Here is a 25,135-nt window from a genome sequence, read left to right on the forward strand (position 1 = left end):
CAGTAAAAGTTTGCTTTAACGCTCCCTGCAATGTATTTATATAGATATAACTACTATTTCTTTATTGAGAGCTATATAACTTTACTTCTAACCATTCCAAAAACGGACACCTATCATAATGGACACAAACAGATAGTAACTGATGGCTGTCAGTTACTGTCCGTTATGTGTCCATTGTCTATAGACTTGAATGTTAAAAAAATAACAGACACTTGCTGTTCGTTTTTTCAAACACAGACAGAAAAGTCCTGTATATAGATTTTTTTTATCCGCTTGAAAAAATAGACATGGTTGCAAATGGACACTAAGGCTGAAGCCCCACATTGTGGAAACACAACTTTTTTTGTTGCAGATGTTGTTGCGTTTTTTTGAGCCAAAGTCAGGAGTGGATTGAGCAGATGGTAGAAGTATAAGTACTCCTATATATTTCTCATTCCTTTTGTAGCCACTCCTAAGTTTGGCTCAAAAAAACGCAACAAAAGAAGGTGCGTTTCCGCAATGTGGGGCTTTAGCCTAAGGGCCCCTTCACACGGAGTTTACGCTCCGCTCATTCAGACACGTATACACGAGCGCTTCAAAACACATCCCATTCACTTCAATGGGAGCACGTGTAAAGCCAGCTTTACACGCGCTCCCATTGAAGTGAATAGATGTGTTCTGAAGCGCTAGTGTATACGTGTCTGAATGAGCGGAGCGTAAACTCCGTGTGAAGGGGCCCTTAAGGACACAAACAGACACAAGACAAAATTCCATTGAAATGAATGGAAATTGCAAATGGACCAGCCAGTGTGCGTTGCTAAAATCTTGTACAGACAATAGCCACGGACACTGCTGAGTGTACACCAACGGTAGTGTGAACGTCATAGCTGGGCAGTACAGCGCTATGGACTCTACTGTCAGGAGAGGCGTTCCTCACAGACTGTCAGAAATGCCCTTCTGATACTGAAGAGCTATGGTAATGGCAATGATAGCTCTTCACCAGGGGCACATAACGGGAAAACTGACAGTGCGGTGAATTCAGCGCACTGTCCACTCTCTAGCGGTATATAATACCGTATGTGCCCATGGATGTGAAAGGTCTTTTTTAAATAGGAGCCAAAAGAGTTGGCTCTTTTTAGTGGGTAGAGCCGTATGATCCAGCTCACATAAAGAATCGCAATTTCCATCACTACAGTAAGGGTAGCTTCACATCTACATTGTTTAATCCGTTCTTCTTTTCCTTTGTAGTAATAGAACAACAAATTCAAAACAATAAAAACAAACCAATGTAATGACGAAACGACAGACCTGGAGGGACTCCATTGACTATAATGGGGTCCATTGGGTATCCATTGCTTTCTCCATGACATTGACAAAAACGTCATGCATGCAGGCCTTGTTCTTCACCATTTTAGAGTCTCTCTGCCGCTGCATATTTGAAAGCAACTTGATTCACATCTGTGCAATGGTGTCTGTTTGGGGACCCCCGAACGGAAACCTAATCCACATAAAAAAGAGGTTACCTTAGGAAACTCGCGGACCCCATAGACTATAATGGGGTCCATATGGTTTCTGCACAAAAAGTGCTGAGTGAAAAGTGCTGCTAGTAGGACTTTTCTCTCCACATTTTTAATGCAGAGAGGAGAACAGAATGGCCTCAACACAAGTATGAACTGGGCTTAACTCCAGCTACTACACAGTTTCTCCAGTCTGTGTGAAAAGACTGTAAGTCCTTATTCACACAACACATGGCCTTTTTTTAAAAAAAAATAGGGAAGATTTATTATACCTTGTACGCCAATTTTCTAGCATACAAGGCATAAAAGTCATCATTTTTGTGCAACGTGGTTTTGCACAAAAAAATTACTTCTCCGTTTCTCCATGGTGTTTGCACATCACAATAAAGGGAAACCTTTTCCGCTGTGTGAACTCTCTGCGCGGAATGCTGGTGCACCGGCATCCTGCTCCTGATTAGGCCCAAATGAATGGGCCTACTCAGGAGTGAGTCTCGTGCCGCGGACGTCTCAGCTGCGGAAACCGCGGGCACAAGGGGCATCTCGCTTCTTTTTCCTGCTAGTGGAAAAAAATTGCTAGCAGGAAAAAAAAAGCGGCGGCTTCCTTTCAAATGAATGGGAGCCTTTTTTGCAAGCGGATTCCACGTCAAAATACGCCTGCAAAAAACTGTGTGAACAGACCCTAAATGCAAATGTAAAAAAAAAAAAAAGGTGACACAGCTATCAAATAACGGAAAAAACATAACGGAGGGAAAACAGCCATCATGAACTGACGTTCATAGCCACGTTTCAAGACCCATAGGCTGCTTTCACAAGGAGTAAACACTCCACTCATTCTGACACATAAACACTTGTCAGAGTGAGCACAGTAAAACAGAATCCCTTTGACTTCAATGGGTTCAGTCTTACGTAAGCTACCCATTAAGCGCGTATCACATTGACAGCAATAGGTAAAAAAGCAGCCCATTGAGTTCAATGGGTAGCGCGTGTAAGCCGACACCCATTGAAGTCAATGGGATTCTGTTTTACTGCGCTCACTCTGACAAGTGTTTACATGTCAGAATGAGCGGAGTGTTACTCCGGCCTTCACACGGAATAAATGCTTGCTCATTTTAGCAAAATACACGTGTAAAATGTCATTGAAGTCAATGGGAGTCTTATTTTTACATGTGTATTCTGCAAAATGAGCGTGCGTTTACTCCGTGTTATATATTAGATCCGTTGAAAACGGCACTGTCGTGTGAACAAGTCACTTTAAACTCTCAAAATGGCAGCTGAGTCTCCTGTAAAGCAGCACACTATAGTTCAGCACAATGCCACAGTTACAGGAGATGCCGCTGTTATATCTGTGAGAACGGGGTTTGAGCAGCAAGAAAAAAAAACATTTCCCCTACGATTTGGGAGAGTTCGTACGATAGGCGCGATAACGCGGCCACTAGTCTACAGCAGCACCACACGCCAGAGAGCCAACAGCGCATGCGTACTATGCCCACGACAGCCAAGCGAATTTCGCTACGTTTTGCGACGTCATTCGAACCACATGACACGGATTTTCAGCCTCCTGCTAAGCGCATGCGCAGCTTTTGAATGCTGGCGGGATCCGGTGTAAGGGAGGAAGGCGGCACTGAGACTTTGTAACGGGAACTGCAGCTGTGATAAAGCTATAGCCAAAATGACGGTGGAAAAGAAAGGTCTGCAGATAAAAGAAGCTTTCGACCTCGCACAGAAAGCGCATCAGAATATTGCCAAGCTGGTGTCTTCCCTGAGAGTCACTTATGACCAGGTGGGTGCTTACAGTGTATACATGAGCATTGGAATATCACTGACATGACAGCACGGGGATTGATATACTGTATGGATAAGCTATGGCATTAGGAACTGTTCACACAATGCGTTTTCTAGCTGAAAGCCTGATGCTGATTTGCAAAAGATCTGTGATATTAGAGTCGGGAACAAAAGTTCATAACTCCAATTCTGACTTCAACATAAGATACTTTTTCATTGTAGTATACAATTATTAATATATTGTTATATATTAGCTGTATTTTCTTTCCTAGGAATTCAGTCTGTAGCTTTAGAGGTGTTTACATGGTGAGATGGTCTTAAAGGGGATTTATAGGCAAAAATAATGTTTTTAGAAAAGGTCTTAGTGCTATTAATGGGTTAATAAATGTACCCATATACCTTTAGCAGTGTTTTGAGTGATTTCTGTGTTTGGGAGTTCCTAGCATCTTCTGCATTTGTCTACATGGTGTAGCTTCATCTGCTTCTATCCTACAGCTACCATAATGCTTTACATACTCACCTGTCCTTGGCACACTGATGTTCCCTGGTCTGTCCGGCTCAGCCTGAGGCTTGTTCCGGTGGGCAGACCGGGGACGTTATCAGAGACTTGTATGATTGATGTCCCTGGTCCTTTCTTTTGACTTCAGATTGTCCTCAGTGATCATATATCATATGTGATCATAAGACCCCGGGCACTGCTAGACCAGCTCCCGCAGATGCCCTGCCCCTGATTTGTATCTTTGGTGCAAATACGGACCTTGCATCAAAGATCTGCCACATCTATGATAGTTTTTGGGTGTAGATGAACTAGCACAATCCCCCAGAATTATACAGTAGTAGGTATCCGTGCACAGAATAGTATATTCTGTACTAAAATTGTCAAATCCTATACATGTGAATAGTAGTTATGTTTCCGCAACTCCATTCAAATGTCTCTGTATTGTGTGATAGCTGTCAGCAGAAACATTGTGTGATCTGCAGTATCAAATTTGTTGTTATAGTAAGAAGCCTAGATTAAATGACCAAATGATGGGTTTAGAAAGCACACTGTCTAAGTCTCCTAACACTAAAGGACTTTTCTGGGAGTGAATAAAAACATTATAGGTTGATCAGTGAAATATTTTTTTTCCTGTACTGACATCACTATTGCCACCACTTGTCATGTTGGTAATGTTACAGGACGTGTCCCCCATTTGTATGTAGAGTCTATGGCGCTGATGAACTGTTCAATACTGATTTACTTATGTTCACACTAGCATTTCATTCCCATTGTTTGGGTCCATTGGGGAATCTGAACAACAGAGACACCGCTAAAACGGTAGTGACACATAGAGCCTGGAAGACCCCATTGAATATAATGGGGTCCATCGGGTGTCTGTCGATTTTAAACTGAAACTGACGAAGGAAAGCCTATAACGATTTTGAGCTCAATGTGTGATGGAAATTCTGGTGCAGATTTGAATGTAGCCTTACCTGTCAGTACCATTGAGATTGAATGGAGAGGCGATGCAGATCCCAATAGATTATATGGGATCAATGTTATAATCAGTGAGGGTACCAGAGATAGGACCTTTTCTTGTGGGTAGGTGTCAGGTTTCCAGACTGCTGATCTGATACTGCTGACCTATTTTTAGGATTGTATAGCTTAGATGACAAGTACTTGGATTGTTAATGTTGAAGATAGGATTATTAGAATGTTTCCTCCTGACTGCTATTATGAGTTCCATCTTCAAGGATGTTAGTGATCTTATCTTTAAGGGCCAACTCTAGAAAAAACAGGATTACCCCACTCTGCTGCTCCTCTACCTCCCTCCTAAATGTTGTGGCAGAGAGTCTCACCCCCGTCAATGACGTGTATCCATTACCGAGCCCTTTCATCTCTGCAACTGGAAGGAAATAGAAATAAACATCAATCTGTAAAATTAGAAATCAGAGTTGGGACCAGTTTTAGTTGGAATCAGAAAAAAAGTTGCAGACTAGGACTCCAGCTTTAAAATAAAATGATTGTTTTTAATTATATTCTACAATTATTATAATTAGATGTGTACTTTTGTTGCATATTTACTTTCTTAGGAATTCAATCACTGGCTTCGTAATCACTGGCACTAGGTTGTCACTAGCGTTTGGATCTCAGTTTTTCAGTTCCACATGGGGACCCGAAAGATGGAGAGCCTATCCACTTAAAAAGCAGACACCGTTGTACCCTATAGACTATAATAGGTTCTGTTTGGTTTCTACTGGTTTTTTACCGAAATTGGCGAGGAGGAAAGTCTTCCTTGCAGGACTTTTTTTCTTTGCCGATTTTGTGCAGAGGAGGCTCCAGCGCAGATCTGAATCTAGCCTTAGCAAATCTTTACTACTTCTGGCTGAATCCATCAGCCTTATGTGAAGGGGTCATAGCTGGTCTGTGGAAAAATGGAGTTGGTGGTTTAGCCCCTCTTCAAAGACCTGTAATGTGAACAGGGCCTTAGGCCTCATGCTATTAAGGCTCCGTACAACCTACAAGTTTTACAGAGCTATACTGGGGCACTTATACACTTTTGCCTTGGTGCCCTAGTATACCATCCTATTACTTTTACTATTGCAATTTATACAGAGTAGTTAGAAAAAAAAAAATCAGTTTGCTTTATTTTGGAGGTATTCTTGCTTGTAAGGGAGAATATTTCCGACATGGAGATCAGTATTTAGCAGCATATTCAGTAATTGGATGCTTCCCCGACCTCTACCTCTTCCTATATGCTGCATGATTATTAGGCATTACTTTACGATTTGGTTTCTGAGTGTTCTGATTTTATTGTATTTCAGATGGAAGATAAGTCCATTTTCCTGGAAGAATTCATTCATTACTTGAAGTATCCTTTAATAGTCTACAGAAGAGAACCTGCAGTAGAAAGAGTGATGGATTTTGTAGCCAAGTTTGTAACGTCGTTCCACAACAGTGACAGCGAGGAAGAGGATGAAATGGATGAAGAGAACTCCCCTGTGAACTACCTCTTTAACTTTCTTCTTCAGGTTGGTGTGAAATCTGCTGTTTCACTCTGCATCTTTATTATATTCTGCGGCCCACAGACTTGCTGCTTTTATGGCTGAAGGTTTGTGACAACAATGGCCCAGACTTGCTATCTGGAAAGTGCCTAGAAAGTGTCCAAAAATTACCTCAACTTAGCACATTTTTGGCACAAGATTGCACGTCAGCTATTGCACCCTGCTCGTCCCTTTTTTAGTCAGTGAGCAGAGGGGTGGGAATCTAGGCAGGGCATGAACGGCCCCTACCCAAGACTTACTGTAACTTAAGGCAGAAAAATGACACGAGTTATATCACAAACCTATGCTGGTTCCCAACTTGTGTAGATTTGAGTTCAGGTGAATCTGCTGCACAGGACTTACGAAGCGGCCAGAGCCTCTAAGTTATTAACTTGAAGACACTGATTGTGATGGTAGTCCTTCACCACTTTTCCTAAATTAAAGGGGTGAAATAGCTGTGAAACTGTATGGCATTGTTTTTCCATGCCGAGTTTTACAAATAGTCTACTGTAATTTGCCCTGGTGGGAACACTGTGGTTTCTGTGCTATATGTCAAAGCCAAATGACATTACTCTGTCATTATAGAGTACCCTTCACAATGTTAACCCCTCCCTCCTAAAACTCTCTAATGACTTGTCATCAGTGATTTGGCCCTCTCCTGGTTTTTATCTTACCTCTCCAATAACACTTTCTTGGTTATTTCATTGGGGGACACTGCACCATGGGTATAGACCTGGCCACTAGGAGTATCAAAAACTGTTGACTCCACCTCTGGGCTTTACCCTCTCCCAGACACTGTGCTAGTCAGTTTTAACCTTGTGTGTCCTCCCATGGGACCTTAATCTCGTCCTTGATGTTCTTTAGCCTTCCCTTGTCAAGCCTTTGCTGGATATCTTTTTTTTTTTTTTTTTTTTTTTAAATGTAGATTGCGAGCCCCACATAGAGCTCACAATGTACATTTTTTCCCCCTATCAGTATGTCTTTTTTGGACTATGGGATGGAAATCCATGCAAACACGGGGAGAACATACAAACTCCTTGCAGATGGTTTTTTGCCCTTGGTGGGATTTGAACACCAGGACTCCAGCGCTGCAAGGCTGCAATGCTAACCACTGAACCACCGTGTGGCCCCAGTGGATATCTCTCTTCGCCTTCTATCCTGGCATGTTGCCTTCCTGTTGGCCATTACCTCTATCTGTAGGGTCTCTGAATTTGCTGCCCTGTTCCAGAGGACACCTTTTCCTGTTCTTTACAAGGACAAAGTTGTCCTTTGTCCACTACCATCTTTTTTTTGCCTAAGATGGTCTTCCTTCCACATCAACGGGTACATCGTCTTACCATCTTTCTGCCCAGACCACAAGCATTTACGTGAGCATTCTCTTCACTGCCTGGATGTTGTCCGGGCGATCTGGGTCTATTACCAGTTTCTGTCGTTCAGATTCCTTGTTCTTTCTCCCTGAGCGCCCTTACAAGGGCCCAACTGTTTCCAAGACTTCTATCTCCCAGTGGGATCCGGTCTGCTATCAAGGAGGACCATCTGCTTAAAGAAGGCCTTTCATGTCTTCAGGCACATGTAGTTTTATATACCGCCAGAAAGCTGACAGTGCACTGAATTCAGCGCACTGTTGTCTTTCCCCTTATGTGCCCGGGGGCTGGAGATATCAGCGCTGTTATAACGGCACTGATTTCTGCCCACTGTCAGAAGGGCATTCCTGACAGTCTAGCTGGGTTGTGAGGAACGCCCCCCCCCCTCCTCCTGCCGCCCTGACAATACTTGTCCATAGCGCTGTGCTGTCAGAAGGGGCATTCCTTACCGCCCAGCGATGGCACCCCTTCTTACAGTACAGCGCTATGGATGAGTACTGTAGGGGGAGGGGGCCTTCCTCGAGCCCAGGTAGACTGTCAGGAACGCGCTTGTGACAGTGGGCAGAGATTCAGGCAGCCAGGGACATAATGTGAAAGCCGACAGTGCGCTGAATTTGCACGGTTAACTGCATGTGCCTGAGGACACGAAAGGTCCTCTTTAAGGGTAGGGCGCCACCACCAGAGCTGTTGGAGCCTCCTGGGCTATTCGGCATCAGGCTTCTGTTGCCCATGTCTGCAAATCTGCTACCTGGGCCTCCATCCACACCTTCCCTATTTTTTTACCAGATCCATTCTGTGACCTCTGCTGATGCCAGTTTGGGTCGTAAGGTTCTGCAATCTGCTGTGCGCTAGGTTGCCCACATGGCTGTGAAATTGCTTTAGATTATCCCATGGTGCTGTCCCCCCCCCCCCCCCAATAAGCAAGGAAAAATGTATTTTCGTACTCTGTAAAATCCTTTTCTCGTTGTATTCTCTGGGTGAGGCAGATCCACGATCACTCAAACGCCACCTTTTCACTTCACTCACTCCTTGCCAGTGCCCCACAAGGCTCTGTCCTAGGTCCCCCTACTCTACTCCATCAACCCCTTGGGCCTAGGGTAACTTAAAAAAATCCCATGGCTTTCAGTACCACTGTTATGCTGATGATACTTAAATATATGTTTGGCTTAGACATTACTGTCCAAGTGCCTTCCCACTTAAATCTCAACCTGGATAAAACAGTTCATCTATCCAACATCTGGCTCGGCCCCACTACCAGATCTATCAATGACAGTAGAGGAATCCACTCTCTCACCAGTCTCACAATTTTTGATAATGCCTTGTCTTTCGAGGCACACATCCAAACTCTTGCTACTTACCACTTACATCTCAAAAACCTATCTCATATCTGCACTTTCCTCACCCTGGAGTCTGCAAAAATCCATGCCCTTTTCTTCTGTTTAGACTTGAAACAAACTACTCCAAGATTTCTCCGATGTCCTTCCCCCATACTCTGGAACTCACTACCACGATATAGATATATATGACTGTCCCCCACAATCTCAACCTTAAAACGCAACCTGAAGACTCACCTCTTTAGAATAGCATGTAGCATACATTAAAGGGGTTTTCTTGGCAAAAATAAGTCAGTGCTATTAATAAGTGCACCCAAATACCTTTTTAGCAGTGTTTTCAGTGATTTCATTACTAACCCTTCCCAACTAACTAACTCATTCCACCCCATTATACTTGCCTGTCTTCCTGTCTGGATCTTTTGGGCAGCGAGATCACTTCCTTCTATGGGGCCGGCTTATCCTCCTCTTTGATGTCTGACAGCGCCTGTACAATAGAGCTGGCATTCTAGCTCTAGCTAGAAAATCTGAAAATGTATTTATTTTTTTAAATTTTTTTTTTGTTAAATAAGCTGAAGTGAATTGAATTTTGGCGGGGGTGGGAGGTATTTATCTTGGTGTAGAAACATAATTCTATCCTGGACAACCCCTTTAACTCTGCTCTTGCTGTTACTATTTGCGTAACTGTCACCCACACCTATTGTGTTCACCTACTATCCCATATAGATTGCGAGCTACTTTTCTTTACTTTCTTGTATCAAGTTGGTCATCTAGTTAGTGTGAGCTATATATATATATATATATATATATATATATATATATATATATATATATATATATATGGTATATCTTACAATCTATATTCTTAGGAGTGTGGGAGTAAACCGGAGACCCTAGAGGGCATGGGAAGAACATACAAACTCCAGATTCCAATTTAGATCTCCAGCCCTGCAGGGCAATAGAGCTTAACCACTGAACCCCCATGCTGCCTTCCGAATGGATTTCAGTATACAAAACTCCAAAATGCTCGAGTTGACAATGTCTAACATAATGCATGACACTGGGCTCTTAGATCTGTCCTCTTAAATTAAAAAATAAAAAAAACCTTCTGGTCCTTTTCTTTCTTGGATTTGACACTATATAAACACTAGATGGCGCTGATGATCTTTGAAAGGGATATGGAAAAAATATTTTTTTTTTAAAAATATGTTCAGCATGTGAATTTATGAGCTGTATAATAATTTATCTTAATATTTCTGACTTTTCTGTTTTCTTTCAGTCTCACGCTGCCAACAGCATGGGAGTGAGGTTTAGAGTTTGCCAACTGATCTATAAGCTGTTGGTAAACCTGCCTGAAAATGCTCTGATTGACGATGATTTGTTTGATAAGATACACGATGCCATGCTTATTCGTATAACAGACAGAGTACCTAATGTTCGGATCCAGGCAGTACTGGCTTTGGCCAGGCTTCAGGACCCGACTGATGTCAACTGCCCAGTTACCAATGGTAAGAATGAAATGCTGCTTAACATGGGAATACTCTGAAATCTTATGGACCGCTGTATACCCATAAAAAAAAAAAGAAATAAATTAAAAAAAAGAAATAAATATATATATATATATATATATATATATATATATATATATATATATATATAATCTTGCAAATTTTTTAAACTTTTTTATAAATTTTTTCAATATGGGATGGGGGAGCTCCTCAGTAAGTAACTTCATAAATTTGCTACAGCACAGAGCAGCTATAAAGAGCATCCCTCTGGAGGACCAAGCCTGTCCTTGCATTACAAGGACGGCTCATTTATTTTAATTTATATAATTCTTTAGAGAATGTTTTGGCATCCTTCAGCCTTATGTTTGGTGCTAAATATACAGCTGTCTTATGGAATAGTGTCACAGCAGTGTGTGTCAGCAACTATTTTGCAAAATAAAATGGGCATGACTGATGCTGCATACAACTCCCCACCCAAGCATACACAAAGGGGGCCCTTGTATATTTTCTGATGAAATGTGCTCTTAAATCGTCAAAATATAGCTTACGCATGTGGGTCCATAAGAGAAAAAAATTACAGGATTTTGCATTTAAGCAAACTTTATCTCTGACACCCAAAAACAGAGGGTTTTTGTCCCCTGTTCTTAATGAAGCTGTAAATGTGACCCTCTCTCCATTAATTTAAATGGGAGCACTGGAAGCAGTGGAGCACTGTACTCTTGCTATCTCCACCACTCCCATCGAAATGGAAATGCTGCCCAACTACCATTTTGTTACCCCATTTTCTGAGTAGCCAAAATTGGAATGTTCTTCCCATTGCTAGGTACCCTACATAGGACTGAGTTTCTTCATCGATCAGGTGTTTATGGGTACAGTATATACTTGAGTATAAGCCGAAATGCAGCAGCTACTGGAAAATTTCAAAAATTAAAATGGTCTGAGTTTTTGGGTGCAGTAGTTGCTGGGGAAGGGGAGGGGGTGTTTTGGTTGTCTGTCTGCCCCTTCCCTGAGCTTGAGGACTGAGGGGGTTTTTTTTCCCCCACTTGGAATTCAGCCTGGCTGAATATAGGGTATCTGCAGTGCTCCTATTAACCTCTTCCAGGCGGAACAGGAGCACTGCAGATACCCTATATTCAGCCAGGCTGAATTCCAAGTGGGGGAAAAAAAAAACCCTCAGTCCTCAAGCTCAGGGAAGGGGCAGACAGACAACCAAAACACAATTTTATGGGAGATTCTATACATTACTATTGCAGCTGGTCTATACATTACTATTGCAGCTTGACTCGAGTATAAGCCGAGGGGGGCTTTTTCAGCACAAAAACTGTGCTGAAAAATTTGGTTTATACTCTAGTATATACGGTATCCTGCGGATATATCATAAATGGCCGAGGTGCTGCTCCTGCACACTTATTTTGGCTTTCTATGTTAATATTGGGCCATTGATTTTTACTTTGTTTTTATAGTTTACATGCATCTGCTGGAAAATGATCTGAATGCAGAAGTGCGGAGGGCAGTGTTGTCTTGTGTTGCCCCATCTGCCAGGACTTTGCCAAAGATTGTTGGGAGGACCAAGGATGTGAAGGAGCTTGTAAGAAAGCTTGCATATCAGGTACTGTAGTAGTTGAATATTTATATACATATAAGAACCATGTACGTTATGCGTAAAGCATTTACCAACATATACATTCTTGATCTGTTTGTTATTGTTTTTAAAACGCAGGTTTTAGCAGAAAAGGTCCATATAAGAGCACTAACAATTGCACAAAGGGTTAACCTCCTGCAACTGGGGCTGAATGACAGATCGGGTAAGTGTTCTGGGTCCTGTATATTGCACTTTTCTATATGGCTGTGTATATTAACAGCCTTTGTTCTACAGAGGCCGTAAAAGAAATAATGCAGAAGAAACTCTTACAGTCCTGGCTGAAGTACACAGAGGGGAACGTCCTAGAGCTGCTTCACCGGCTGGATGTAGAAAATTCTCCAGAAGTTGCGGTTTCTGCGCTGAATGCAATGTTTGCTCTTTCCTCTGTCAGTGAGCTTGTGGAGAAGTGTAAAAACATTGATGAAAGGTAATAGACCCGTATTGTGGAGGGATATCCAGCCAAATCGCTCTTCTCACCCAGTTTCCCAGCATTCTGGTTATGCCACTCGCTGTCTTGGTGCTTCCAGTCACTGCAAAATTACGTACAGCACTTCTATGGAAACTTAACTTCTAGTTTTTCCAGTGGGAATCTTTTAAAAGGCTACAAAGTAAATGAGAACCATTTGAAAAACTTGTAGAATGTGGTAAAGAATATTCTGTAGTCAGTCAGTCACCAGAGCCCAGCACATCAACCTAATACTGCAGATAGGTTAGGGTCACCTGAATCAACCATGTTTTCCCCTTGTGTATCAGTATCTGTAAGGGTTCATTCACATCTGCGCCCAGGACTCCGTTCTGCAGGTTTCCGTTTCCTGCACAAAACAGGGCAGGAGATGGAAACCTGCAGGCATGTTTCAATCCCGTTCATTTGAATGGGTTTGAAAAATGTCTGGCCGTGAATGCCAGTGAGCGTTTTATGCTTTCCGCGGAGAAATCTTTTTTTTTTTTTTTTTTTTTTTTTTTTTTTACCGGACACAGAGTCGGACATGCAGTACTCTGTGTCCGGTTTTAAAAAAAACGGTTTTGCTGCGGAGTGCATAAAACACTCACTGGCGCTCACGGCCGGACTCGGCATGACAGGTTTCCGTCTTCTGCATGCAGAAGATGGAAACCTGATAACGGAGACCTGAACACTGGTGTGAACCCAGCGTTATAGAGATATTTCAGTTTTTTTATATGCACATAAGCTCTTTGGTATAATAAGGGTGTTGCTATTGCTCCTGTTGGGGATACCAAGGGAACCTGAGATATGTTATCGAGTTTCTAATCAGGTAATCAATTCGAGCTCAGAGAAGACACATGCACATGTGTTGTGTGTATAATGAATTCGATTTATTGAGAAGTATCGGGCATCTTTTTAGGAAAATAATGGCTTTATGCCAGCTTACACATCACACACTACATCATATCAAGCATACAATACAATTGGTTCAAAACTGAATGGGCCTTCTGCGTGACTTAGCACATGAACACTGTGTGTGCCTCTGGTGTCCGCCATCTTGGCATCTAGCCATATTAGCTCAGATGGCCTTGGAAATCATACAAGACCTTTTTAATGAGACCTAACTGTTATCACCAAACATAAGATATTACAAGATTAATATGCATAAGCTAAATTTATATTAAACGTAGAAACATGTGGAAATGTGTTAGCCACCGAGTGTGGCCTTCATGGTAACAAAGGACACTGTGGCCTCACTCCCAGATACATGGCTAAGCACCCAGAAAATACTATCTTAAACCTTGAAGATTGTCTCAAGGCTGCTCATTCAGCAAAAATATTTTGAGTTTGAACACGGCTGTTTAAAACAGACAAATGCATGGCAGACAAAATGGAGTCAAGTGATACAAGATGGCGACTTAAAGAGGACCTTTCATCAGATTGGGCACAGGCAGTTCTATATACTGCTGGAAAGCTGACAGTGCGCTTAATTCAGAGTACTTTCGGCTTTCCCGATCTGTGCCCCGGGTAAAGCGCTATACAGTCAGAAGGGCGTTTCTGACAGTCTGTCAGGAACGTCCTTCTCCACAGCAGCACCTATCGCGCTGTACAGTGTGAGCGGGGAGGAACACCCCCTCCCTCTGCTCACAGTGCTCATCCATAGACGAGTATTATCAGGAGGGGAGGGGGCGTTCCTCCCCGCTCACACTGTACAGCGCGATAGGTGCTGCTGTAGAGAAGGAAGTTCCTGACAGACTGTCAGAAACCCCCTTCTGACTATAGCGCTACGGTACCGGGACCGATAGCGCTTTACCCGGGGCACAGATTGGGAAAGCCGATAGTGCGCTGAATTCAGTGTACTGTCAGCTTTCCAGCAATATATGGAACTGCCTGTGCCCAAATCCATGAAAGGTCCTCTTTAAAGGGGCTCTCTCATTGGTAAAATTCATTTTTATCTAATCACATCCTTGCATAGGCTTTAGAAAGGCTATTCCTCACATACCTTTTGTATGTAAATTGCCTCAGTAGATTTTGACTAAGTCAGTTTTATAGTCATATGCTAATTAGCCTCTCCGTGCACCCTGGAAGTCTCCTCATGCACTATCTTCTGTGTATACAGCACAGGATGCTGCTGCTGACTCCTCCTCGCTGCTTTCATACACAGCAGGGAGAGGAGAGCTGGCTGACAACTTCCTGTGCACGAGGAGAAGCTAATTAGCATATGAATAAAAACAGACTTATTCAAACACTATTGCCTATGCAAGGATGTGATTAGTTAAAAATTACTCTTGCCAATGATAGAGCCCCTTTAAGTCTAACACCCCAAACAGCTGCAAAATAAGGAGCAGGTCCTATACCTTGTCTGTATTTGCAGCTCTGTCAATTCATTTCCACTGTATGGGCCCATTGAAATTTATGGTTCAGTGACTTGTATGGGTCTGTACTTTTATCCACAATGGCAAATAAAATGCACAGTTGTATGCATAAGCCGGACACTTTTAAGAGCGGTTATGATATAAGGTACAGGTGAGTCCCTATTTGCCTTTCCCCTGGAGAGAGATATCTAGTTACCACTGTCTTACGATAACTAGGTTTTCAAGACAACTTGATTTTGCGATATTGTGTCAGTGATATCTTATATATGTGTCTGGCTAGCCAGTGGTTGTGTTGTAAATCACACGTTAGGCAGTTTGCTAGCATTTTGCGGTATTGTATTAAGTTGGTTTAATGTAAAATTGGAGTCCTTGATGAAATATGAACCATATTAAGTTTGGAGACCTGTGTAGATCATCCAACAGTATGTTTTCTTATGTACCAGAGCAGCTTAACTTTTTTTTTTTGTGTCTGGTTTTAATCAGGTTACACACCAGTTTGTCATGGAAACCAAGTTAGCAGACTGAAGAAGGAAATAATAGGTTAGATGTTAGTGTTTCAAGGTTTTAGTGTGCTTTGTGATGTACAATGGTATCATATTGTAGAAAAACTGAACCCTGTATTGAAGTATTTTTTTTTTTTGTCTTCTGTGTGTTATTTTTTAGCTACCTGCAAACCAGTGTTCGGTCCTTGGATTGATTTGTTTTTTGTTTTTTTTTCTAGGAAACTGATCCCCTTGGACACTTTGAGTCCAGAAAATGTATTGTATTGGAAAGCGCTCTGTGAGTACTTCAAGTCAAAAGGCGAGGAGGGGGAGGCTGCACTTGAGCAGATTTTACCAGAGCCTGCTGTGTATGTAGAGTATTTGTTGAGGTAAAGTATTTTCATATTTATTTTTTAGTTCAAATTTTTTAAATTTTTATATATAGATTACAAATTAGCACAAGCAGTCCAATTTTTTTGCTTCTATTTTGCAAAAGAGGGCCATAAAATCAGTGAGAACAATTGATATTGAACGGTTACCTGTATTATGTGAAGTAAAGGCAACACTGTAAGGGCTCGTTCACATCTGCGCCCGGCAGGAGACGGAAACCTGCAGGACTCTTTCATTTGAATGGGTTTGAAAGATGTCCAGCCGTGAGCGCCAATGAGGGTTTTATGCTCTCCGCCGTGAAACTTTTTTTTTTTAAATTGGACACAGAGTCGGACATGCAGTACTCTGTGTCCGATTTTTTAAAAATGGTTTCGCGGCAGAGAGCACAAAACACTCACCACCGCTCACGGCCGGACTGATCTGACAGGTTTCAGTCTTCTGCATGCAGAAGACGGAAACCACAGAAAGGACTGCCAAACGCTAGTGTGAACCTAGCGTTAATTATTTGTATGATAATTTACTGATTCTGATATCTAGTCGTACCTAATAAAAGATCATTATGTATAGCAAAGTGTGGAATATGTGGTAAAGCTCCCTACCTAATCCACATTTTGTTCAGGAGCTTCCACACAAGGCTGTATTCACACTACTGTTGTTAATGTCTGTTGCTGTCATTCGTCATAGTTTGACAGCAACAGACATTAAAAAACAGAGTAATGGACACAGACGAAGCACGGGTCAGTAAACCCTTCCTCTTGTGTAGAATATTGGTGCGAGGAATGCTTTACTGGATCAGCCTGGCTCTTCTGATACCTCCAATATAGCCGCTAAGACAGTAGGCCTTGCCTAAGCATCGTCCCTGACCAAGTTTTTCCCTTCGTGGCAGCTGTTTACCCTATGTCACAAGGACACAAGTGCTGTATAGTCATGGATTGAGCTTTCCTCATTTCCCTGGCTTTCGCGGTCCCCAGATCTTAATCTTACAGACCTTTCCTTAGATCAGGTATTACAGGGTGTTCTTCATCTAATTTGCAGCAACTGCATGAAGCTGTTCCCATGTAAGTAATGAAAGTGTGCGTTTCTAAAGGGCTAAGGAGGCCCAACGTGCTGCTAGCCAGAGTCTAGTAATAAAGTGCTCCTTCAGTGTATGAATGCATTTTCTTTCTGCTTTCTTCTCTATACATTTTACTATTTCTACAGTAACTAATGAGATGACACGTGTGATATGTTTCACCTTAGTTATCTTCGTACAGTTCCTGTTCTCACCGAGGATGAGAAGGCAGATATGACTAAAATTGAGGACCTGATGACTAAAGCGTTCATAGGCCAGCAGCTGATTCATATAATAGGATGCCTGGATACCAGTGAAGAAGGAGGGAGGTAGGTCACAGTAACCTATTGGGTATTATGTCATTTTACCTTTTGCTATAGAAATCTTCTCACAAGTCCATTGTGCTTCTTTTTTTATTATTTTTATTTTTTTTGCGTTACTTGCAAGCCGAAATGCTGCCTGAAGCCTTACACTTAAGTCCAGTAAATATGCTGCATTAGCTTTAATGGAGGTGAAAAGGTGTAACAATATATATGAACAGTATATATGATTATATATTGGGCATAGATATAATGTATAGCTATAGAGACCGGTGTGAGCAGTGTCATGGGAAGTTAATTTCTTTTCTTTTTTTTTTTTTTAATTCCCCCCCACCTCCCTTGCAGAAAACGTCTTGTTGCCGTCATGCAGGAGATCCTCATCATGCCTAATGTTCCGACATCCTTTATATCTTCTCTTGTGGAAATCTTACTTGATATTCTGAAAGACGACGACCGCAGAATTCTCACTGTACGTAGCATATGGCTTACAGCGCTCTGCTTTTTTGAGTTTAAAATATATATCTTTTTTTTTTTTATTTAATAGTTTCTTCCCCAGGGATATTTCAATCCTGTTGAATGATATCAGTGGGTTTAATCCACATATTATTTAGTGGGGTTTTATTCCCAAAATAGTGAAAATATCCTTTGTATGACTAAATATTTTTTTTCTAAGTAACCACAGAATCCGCTCCATATTTTTAATTTTAGGCCTATACATTCAGCTGCTGTGTGTAATACTGACTTTACACATAGACATAGAGTATATGAAGGTTTTAGGCATTGCTTGTCATACAGTGTTTTTATTTTTCCCTTTCGTTATTTACAGGTAGCAGAAATAATTTCTGAGCTCAGAGAGCCAATTGTTACAGTGGATAACCCACCAGATGTTGGGCAATCTAGAAAACTGCAGGTTAAGGTAAGTCGGACTGACGTTTGAATACAATACGTTTGTGTTTACATTAGGCTGGTTTTACATGTGTGGTTTAGCTTTTCTTCTGTTCCGTTATAGTGGCTGTCCACAGAGGATTTTTATATTCTGCCGACCCTGCGCTGTATTTTCTAGTTTAAGCTAGGTTCGCACCTACGTTCTGCTATCTTTGGACAGCTTGGGGACCCGAGAAACGGAAGCCTAATCCACTTAAAAAGATAGACTATAATGGAGTTCACCAGGTTTCTGCCCAAAAACTTTTTTTTTTTTTTTTAGCAGAATGGGGAACAGAATCCACAAATGGAACTAAAGGCGCAGGTGTGAACCTAGCCTTATTTGGAAAATCCCTTTAAGGCCTCTTGCAGACGACAAGATCAGTGTGCTATCCGTGTTTTTCCCGGACAGCACACTGACCCATTCATTTCTGTGGGCATATGCACACGACCATTATTTCCACTGATCAGTGTGTGGGCCAATAGTCCGCGCCGCGAAATATATAACAGATCCTATTCTGTTCAGTGTTTGCGGAACGGACTAGCCCATAGAAGCCTAATCAAGACTAAAACCTAAGACGGCACACTGATGTACTTGAATCCTTTATTCAACATAGTGTAGATGTAAAGGAAGACTAGAACCAAAAGTAGTTATGTTTAAAGAGGACCTTTCACCATATCTGGGCACAGGCAGTTCTATATACTGCCAGAAAGCTGACAGTGCGCTGAATTCAGCGCACTGTCGGCTTTCCCGATCCGTGCCCGGTGTAAAGCGCTATCGGTCCCGGTACCGTAGCGCTTTACAGTCAGAAGGGCGTTTCTGACCATTAGCCAGAGACGTCCTTCTGCCTCGCAGCGCCAATCGCGCTGTGCTGTGGAGCCGGGAGGAACGCCCCCTCCCTCTGCTCACACAGCTCGTCCGTAGACGAGCATTATCAGCAGAGGGAGGGGGAGTTCCTCCCCGCTCCACAGCACAGCGCGATTGGCGCCGCGAGGCAGAAGGACGTCTCTGGCCAATGGTCAGAAACGCCCTTCTGACCATAGAAGAGCTACGGTACCGGGCCGTAAGCTCTTCACACCGGGCACAGATCGGGAAAGCCGACAGTGCGCTGAATTCAGCGCACTGTCAGCTTTCTGGCAGTATATAGAACTGCATATGCCCGGACATGGTGAAAGGTCCTCTTTAATACCATGTTGTCAATTTTTCGCAAGCCAGCTTTCTCCCATTGTCCACATGACTGATTCTACGAGAGCTTCTTAGGCAAAGCATGTCACAGGCTGAAACATATCTCAGGTTTTACAGCAAGTGTTTTGGTCATCTGCGGCATGTTTTATGCAGTTCCAGCCAATTGCTTCCTCCCCTGGATAATACAACTTGATCAGCTGGCTAGTACAAGCTCCTCAAGCATTTTGCACCCTACATCACCAGAGGAGAGTTGCATTAAAATCATGTATCTCTACAACAGCTTGTGAAGGGAATGTAGAAGGCAGCCGGCTACACAGTGAATAAAGAGCATTGATGTCTGAGAGGGACAGAATGCCACTACACAAGCAACACGGTAGATCAGTGGTTAGCACTGCAGTCTTGCAGTGCTGGAGACCTGGGTTCAAATCCTGCCAAGAACAACATCTGCAAGGAGTTTGTATGTTCTCCCCGTGTTTGCGTGGGTTTCCTCCCACACCCCAAAGACATACTGATAGAGAGGGGGGAACACCAAGTCCTAGCCTAATCATTAAGGAAGCAGTCGGAGAGGTCTAGCACTGCTAGCCTCCTATGACTAGAAGACATCAAGACCATCATCATTTTTTATTTTTTTTTTTTCCCTCTTGCTTAAAAGCGTCTTGTGTGTGTTCCATAATACAGATTGCAGACGTAAAAGTGCAACTCATCGAAGCCAAGCAAGCTCTAGAAGATTCCATTAATGCACAAGACTTCAGCCGTGCCTCCGAATTAAAGGGAAAAGTGGCAGAGCTGGAAAATCTAAAAGCTCAGCTGATTAAAGAGGCAGAGGAACCAGAACTTAAAGAAGTCCGTGTGGAAAAGGTCTGTTTGTTTTTCTTTTTTTTTTTTATTTATTAATAATATTTTTTTTTTTATTAACAGTATATTTAATAAGTATTCATAATATAATTTTTTAAAAATTTATATTGCTTTATTTTTAGTCTTAGAAGTATCTGAACTCCTTTGCAAATGGTGCAATTTCTTTTTTCTACAGAATGACCCTGAAACACTTCTCAAGTGCCTGATCATGTGCAATGAACTACTAAAGCACGTCTCGCTTTGTAAAGGACTTGGAGGAACATTGAATGAGATTATTCAGTCTTTGGTAAGTGGGTACTGGCTGGGTCATCGTCTTTTGACAATTTAATTAATTTACAATGTCGTTGCAGTAATGGTGAAAAAAAACCAACCCAAAAACATCAATTTGGCTTTTTTCTTTGTCGCAGATCTTACCAGGTATAACTAATGTTCATCCTTCTGTGAGAAACATGGCTGTCTTATGCATTGGATGCTGTGCGTTACAGAGCAAAGAGTTTGCAAAACAACATTTAACTCTACTGTTACAGGTGAGCTCAGAATGTTATAAGCAGTTGGTATTACATGGTACTTGGTACTACATGTCGGGTTTTTCTGTCCGCTTGAAAAGTCGGACATCTTTACATGCGGACAGTGAAGGAAGGGCACGGAGTGCAAAAGAATGCACCTGATCGCCATTTAAATAAATGACAGGTGTCACGGACACAGCTAGTGTCCGCTCCTAATGTCCGTGCCAGATTTTGAATGGACACTAGGAGCAGACACTACCTGTCGGACACAGATGGTAGTGTGAACGCCCCCTAAGATTCCGAGGATACCAAACTTATATGGTTTTATTTACGTTTTAACCCCTTAACAAAAATCCAAAACTGTGCCAAAATTTTTTTTTTTTCTAAAAGTCGCCATATTCTGACATCCGTCCATGTACGGGGGTGCCTTTTTTTGCAGTACCAGCTGTACTTTTTAGTTATACCATTTTGAAGAATTGCTATTGCTTTGATCACTTTTGATTCAAATTTTTATCAGAAGCAAAACCGTGAAGAAAAAAAACAACAACAATGGTTTGTCACTTTTTTTTTTTTTTTTTTCGCTATGGCGTTTACCGTATGGGAGAAAATATTTTTAGAGATTTGTAGACTGAGCACTTTTGGATAGAGGGATACCTAATGTGTATGTGTTTCACAGTAGTTAAGTGAATTTCATATATATATATAGCATCTGCTCGCGACTTCGTCCACATGTTATTGGTGATGGTCCGCTTATATGTAGCCAATTGCTGTTGTGATGATCTGCCTGCTCCCGCGTCTCTGCTCTCTCGGCAGCATACCCACCTGTATGCATATCTCTGCATATGGAGAACATACTTAGCTGTGCCTAAGCTCTGCTACATCTGGCAGTTTGGCTTACAGGGGTTTTCTTATGGCAGTGTCTGAGCAACTTCTGTGTTAGAAATGGCTGAACGGTTGTTGCTGAAATTTGCCACAGTTCTCCCCCCCCCCCCCCCCCATCAGAGGCTTGCCCACACACATGCTGCATGTTTGCTACTCTCCTGATCTTCCATGAGGCTCCATTTTCTGCAGCTTCCACGCTGTCCAGTTTCATCCTATATAGCTCCGCCCACAAAATAGCATGTAGCTCCATCCACACAATAGCGTGATCCTATCCGAGAACGTCTCAAGGACCTGTGATGACGTCATCAAGGGTCCTTTAGTGCAGTCTGAACATAAATTTGTTCATAGCGGTCGGGAAATGAGATCATTTACCGGGATAATAAGTAGTCTATGTCTATTAGTCTATCTTTAATCGAGGTTACAATCTATATATGTGCCAAATTGTAGGCAAATCCGTTCAGCCGTTTTTGCGTGATTGAGGAACAAACATCCAAACACACACATTTTCACATTTATAATATTAGTAGGAAGTAGAATACATATATTATTTTGCATTTATTACACCCTCTAGGGGTTTTGAACCTCATGGCGGCCGCCATATTTAAACACCCGGGAAGGGGTTAAATGATGAGTTGCTTTAGAAAATCTTTTCCACTATGTATTCTGACCTTTTAAATGCGGCTCTTACAGATTTCACAACTAGATGAGGTCAAGGTTAGGACCAGTGCCCTGAACTCAGTCATCGACCTTCTCCTATTGTTTGGACTTGAAATTTTTTCAAAATCAAAGACAGAGGGAGCTGAAAATAATCCTGAGAACAATTCTGAGCAGATAAATGAAGTGGCTGAAGAGACTGAAGAATCCGAGTCTAAGAAAACAGAGGAGGAGGATGCAGAAAAAGAAGTGTCTGCTGTAAATGCTCTTCTAACTCTGTTTTCAGAATTTCTGGACAGCGAGGTATGTAGTGTTATCGCTGATATTAAAAGGGTTTGCCAATAAACAATATATATCACCTATCACAAAGTCAAGGGGTCCACAGTCCCACAAACCATATGTCTCCTTGTGATTTATTGGTTCCCAGTCGTCTGCTCAAACAGAAAACTGTAAGCTGTCTGCACAGGCAACTATCTGGTACCTCAAGACCTGTTCTTACAGCAGCCTCGACAAAACTGTAAGAAGGCAGTATTGATGCTTTGAAAGAAAAAGATTCACAAATGTCTATATGAGGAGCTACAATATTCAATACACAGAGATTGTGCAGACTCCACATAGGGCATATATGTGACATATACATTTCTAAATACATTTCTAACTGTATATTCTGTTTTAATATTTAGATTCCAGAAATAAGGACTGAAACTGCTGAAGGCTTGGCAAAGCTTATGTTTTCTGGACGACTGATCAGTTCCAAGCTCTTATCTCGATTAATTTTACTTTGGTACAATCCAGTGACAGAAGAGGATACAAAACTGCGTCACTGCTTGGGGGTTTTCTTCCCTATATTTGCCTATTCTTGTCGGTAAGGTTTTTATTTATCACAGAAATTACCTGACTTCAACCGCTTAATGCCAATCTGTTTATCTTTTTCAAGGAACATCTACAGCGGTTGGATAAATAATGCACAAATCCCTATTTTTACATGGTCATGTTGAACTCTTCCTGACACACCTACCATTGCTGGAAACACTCCCATATTTTTCAGTCATGTAGCATTCATTGCAGCTTTTAAATATTCCTGTTTGTGTTTCAGGATGTGAGACGTCAGACTTAACGGGATTTCAAAGGAGATTGATTCTTGGTGTAGGGGCACCTTGGACCACAGTTGCTGAGCTTGATCGGTGTGTCGAATTTTGTGTTTTTGATCACATCATAATGTGCCAAGACTAGCTAGACATCTACAGACATACGTAGCTGTGATCAAAAGCCAAAGCTTGATGCATGGGAGAAAATACCACACAAAACTACATTCCCACAAATTACTGCAGACTTGAATGTAAATTTAAGGGCACTAGTATCAGTGGAAACCATTAGGCATGCACTACAGAAAGATGGTATCCATGACTGTGGTGCTGGAGCCAAACCAAAGCCAAACTTTGACTTTCAACCACAGCTGCTTCAATCTGCAGATATTGCGCTAGCCTTTGCATACTGAGGTGTGGCCCCAAAACCAGTAGACCTCGACAGACTTATCAATGTGGTTACAAATTCACCTTCCAGGGGTAAAACAACAATTTTTCATCTTTGTAACTCAGTCAGACCTGTAAAATAGATTTTAATAATTGCAGAAGTAAATTTTATTATCCTTTATTCTGATTTTTTCAAGGTGGAAAAAAAGGACCATTACTGTGATGGTAGGTGTGTCAGGAAAAGTACATTTTGACTATGTAAGGGCTAGTTCACACGGGACGCGGAATGGCGGATTATGGTTCTGATTCTGACGCAGGAAGCCGCATCAGAATAGGGCCAAAATGCACCTGCCACGACTGTTGCGGCTCCAGAGGAGGCCCAAATGAATCATTCCTAACCAATAATTCCCAAGGTTATGCTAATGTATTTGAAGAACTCCTTTGGTTAATATACCTAGGGCCCCTTTTTTTTTTTTTCTGGTGCAGTTCCTTCATTATTGTCTGAGGAACAGCCCCAAGCGATGAGGAATGTGAGAAACCATGCCATAAAGGTTGAAAGGAGGCACCAGGTGTCTTATCTGTGTATTCGTTGCAAAAAACTAAAAATTTGGCCAGTGCAGGCTCCACTTTGACATTTTATCTGAAATATTCTCCATGCAATTCTTCTCCATAGAACAAACCAGGAGTGCTTCGCTGACGCTTTCCTTCCCACTCTACAAACACTATTTAATGCCCCAGCCTCCTCACCGCTGGCTGATGTTGATGTTTCCAATGTTGCTGAACTCCTTGTAGATCTTACAAGACCAAGTGGACTAAAGCAGCAAGCGAAGAACTCTCAGGACTACCAGGTGACTGTATACCGTAATCTTGGCTCTGATGGATTTATGATAGGTTGATTTAGGGCTTTGTATCAATGACTTTGCATACTAACATAATTTGTGTCATTCTACTCTCTCAGATCTCCACAGTTCATGACAACCTGTCTCTAAGGATTTGCAATGAAATAATAAATGACCCCACTTCTCCTGATGTTCGTGTGTATGCAAAATCACTGTGTTCCCTCGAGCTGTCAAAAGATTTTGCAAAAGACCTGGTTCCCATACTGGACACTGCGCTGGAGGTAAGGGTGTTGCTGTTTACACACAGTATACATAATTTCACTGCTGCCTTAAAAAGCAGCCTTGTGGAGTTGGGGTTGGTTTTGGGGTAAAAAGTCAATCACTATTATTTTTGTGAATCAGAGGAGCTTTACTGCCTCTGTCTGACAAATGGCTGCCAGCTGTTTATGAAGGAATTGGAGTTGGTGGTTTTGCTGGTCACCTCCACAATCCTGCTAAAGGCTAAATCACCACGTAGCGAGCCAAAGCCAAAAATTTTCTTCCTCTATTATGTTTATACGGAAAACATCTGTTTCCTTACGTATAACTGACATGCTGCTATTCCCAAAACCCA

At 42.0% G+C, this 25,135-nt stretch overlaps 1 protein-coding gene across 1 annotated transcript in view; it reads left to right on the top strand.

Moving 5' to 3' along the window:
- Positions 1-3,095: 3,095 nt before the first annotated feature.
- The window catches only part of NCAPG (non-SMC condensin I complex subunit G), a 28,902-nt gene continuing 6,862 nt past the window's right edge, over positions 3,096-25,135 (top strand). Inside the window, exons 1-17 of the mRNA XM_075266140.1 lie at positions 3,096-3,276; positions 6,084-6,290; positions 10,277-10,505; positions 11,969-12,114; positions 12,226-12,310; positions 12,382-12,574; positions 15,686-15,835; positions 17,076-17,216; positions 17,553-17,676; positions 18,034-18,123; positions 19,993-20,172; positions 20,345-20,455; positions 20,577-20,696; positions 22,248-22,514; positions 22,895-23,076; positions 24,357-24,531; positions 24,642-24,803. Of these exons, the coding sequence (XP_075122241.1) occupies positions 3,166-3,276; positions 6,084-6,290; positions 10,277-10,505; positions 11,969-12,114; positions 12,226-12,310; positions 12,382-12,574; positions 15,686-15,835; positions 17,076-17,216; positions 17,553-17,676; positions 18,034-18,123; positions 19,993-20,172; positions 20,345-20,455; positions 20,577-20,696; positions 22,248-22,514; positions 22,895-23,076; positions 24,357-24,531; positions 24,642-24,803 (2,673 nt within the window). The 5' untranslated portion in view covers positions 3,096-3,165. The remainder of the gene's footprint in view (positions 3,277-6,083; positions 6,291-10,276; positions 10,506-11,968; positions 12,115-12,225; positions 12,311-12,381; positions 12,575-15,685; positions 15,836-17,075; positions 17,217-17,552; positions 17,677-18,033; positions 18,124-19,992; positions 20,173-20,344; positions 20,456-20,576; positions 20,697-22,247; positions 22,515-22,894; positions 23,077-24,356; positions 24,532-24,641; positions 24,804-25,135) is intronic.

Source organism: Leptodactylus fuscus, chromosome 1, assembly GCF_031893055.1.
Source record: "Leptodactylus fuscus isolate aLepFus1 chromosome 1, aLepFus1.hap2, whole genome shotgun sequence".
In the NCBI taxonomy this organism is placed as follows: domain Eukaryota; kingdom Metazoa; phylum Chordata; class Amphibia; order Anura; family Leptodactylidae; genus Leptodactylus; species Leptodactylus fuscus.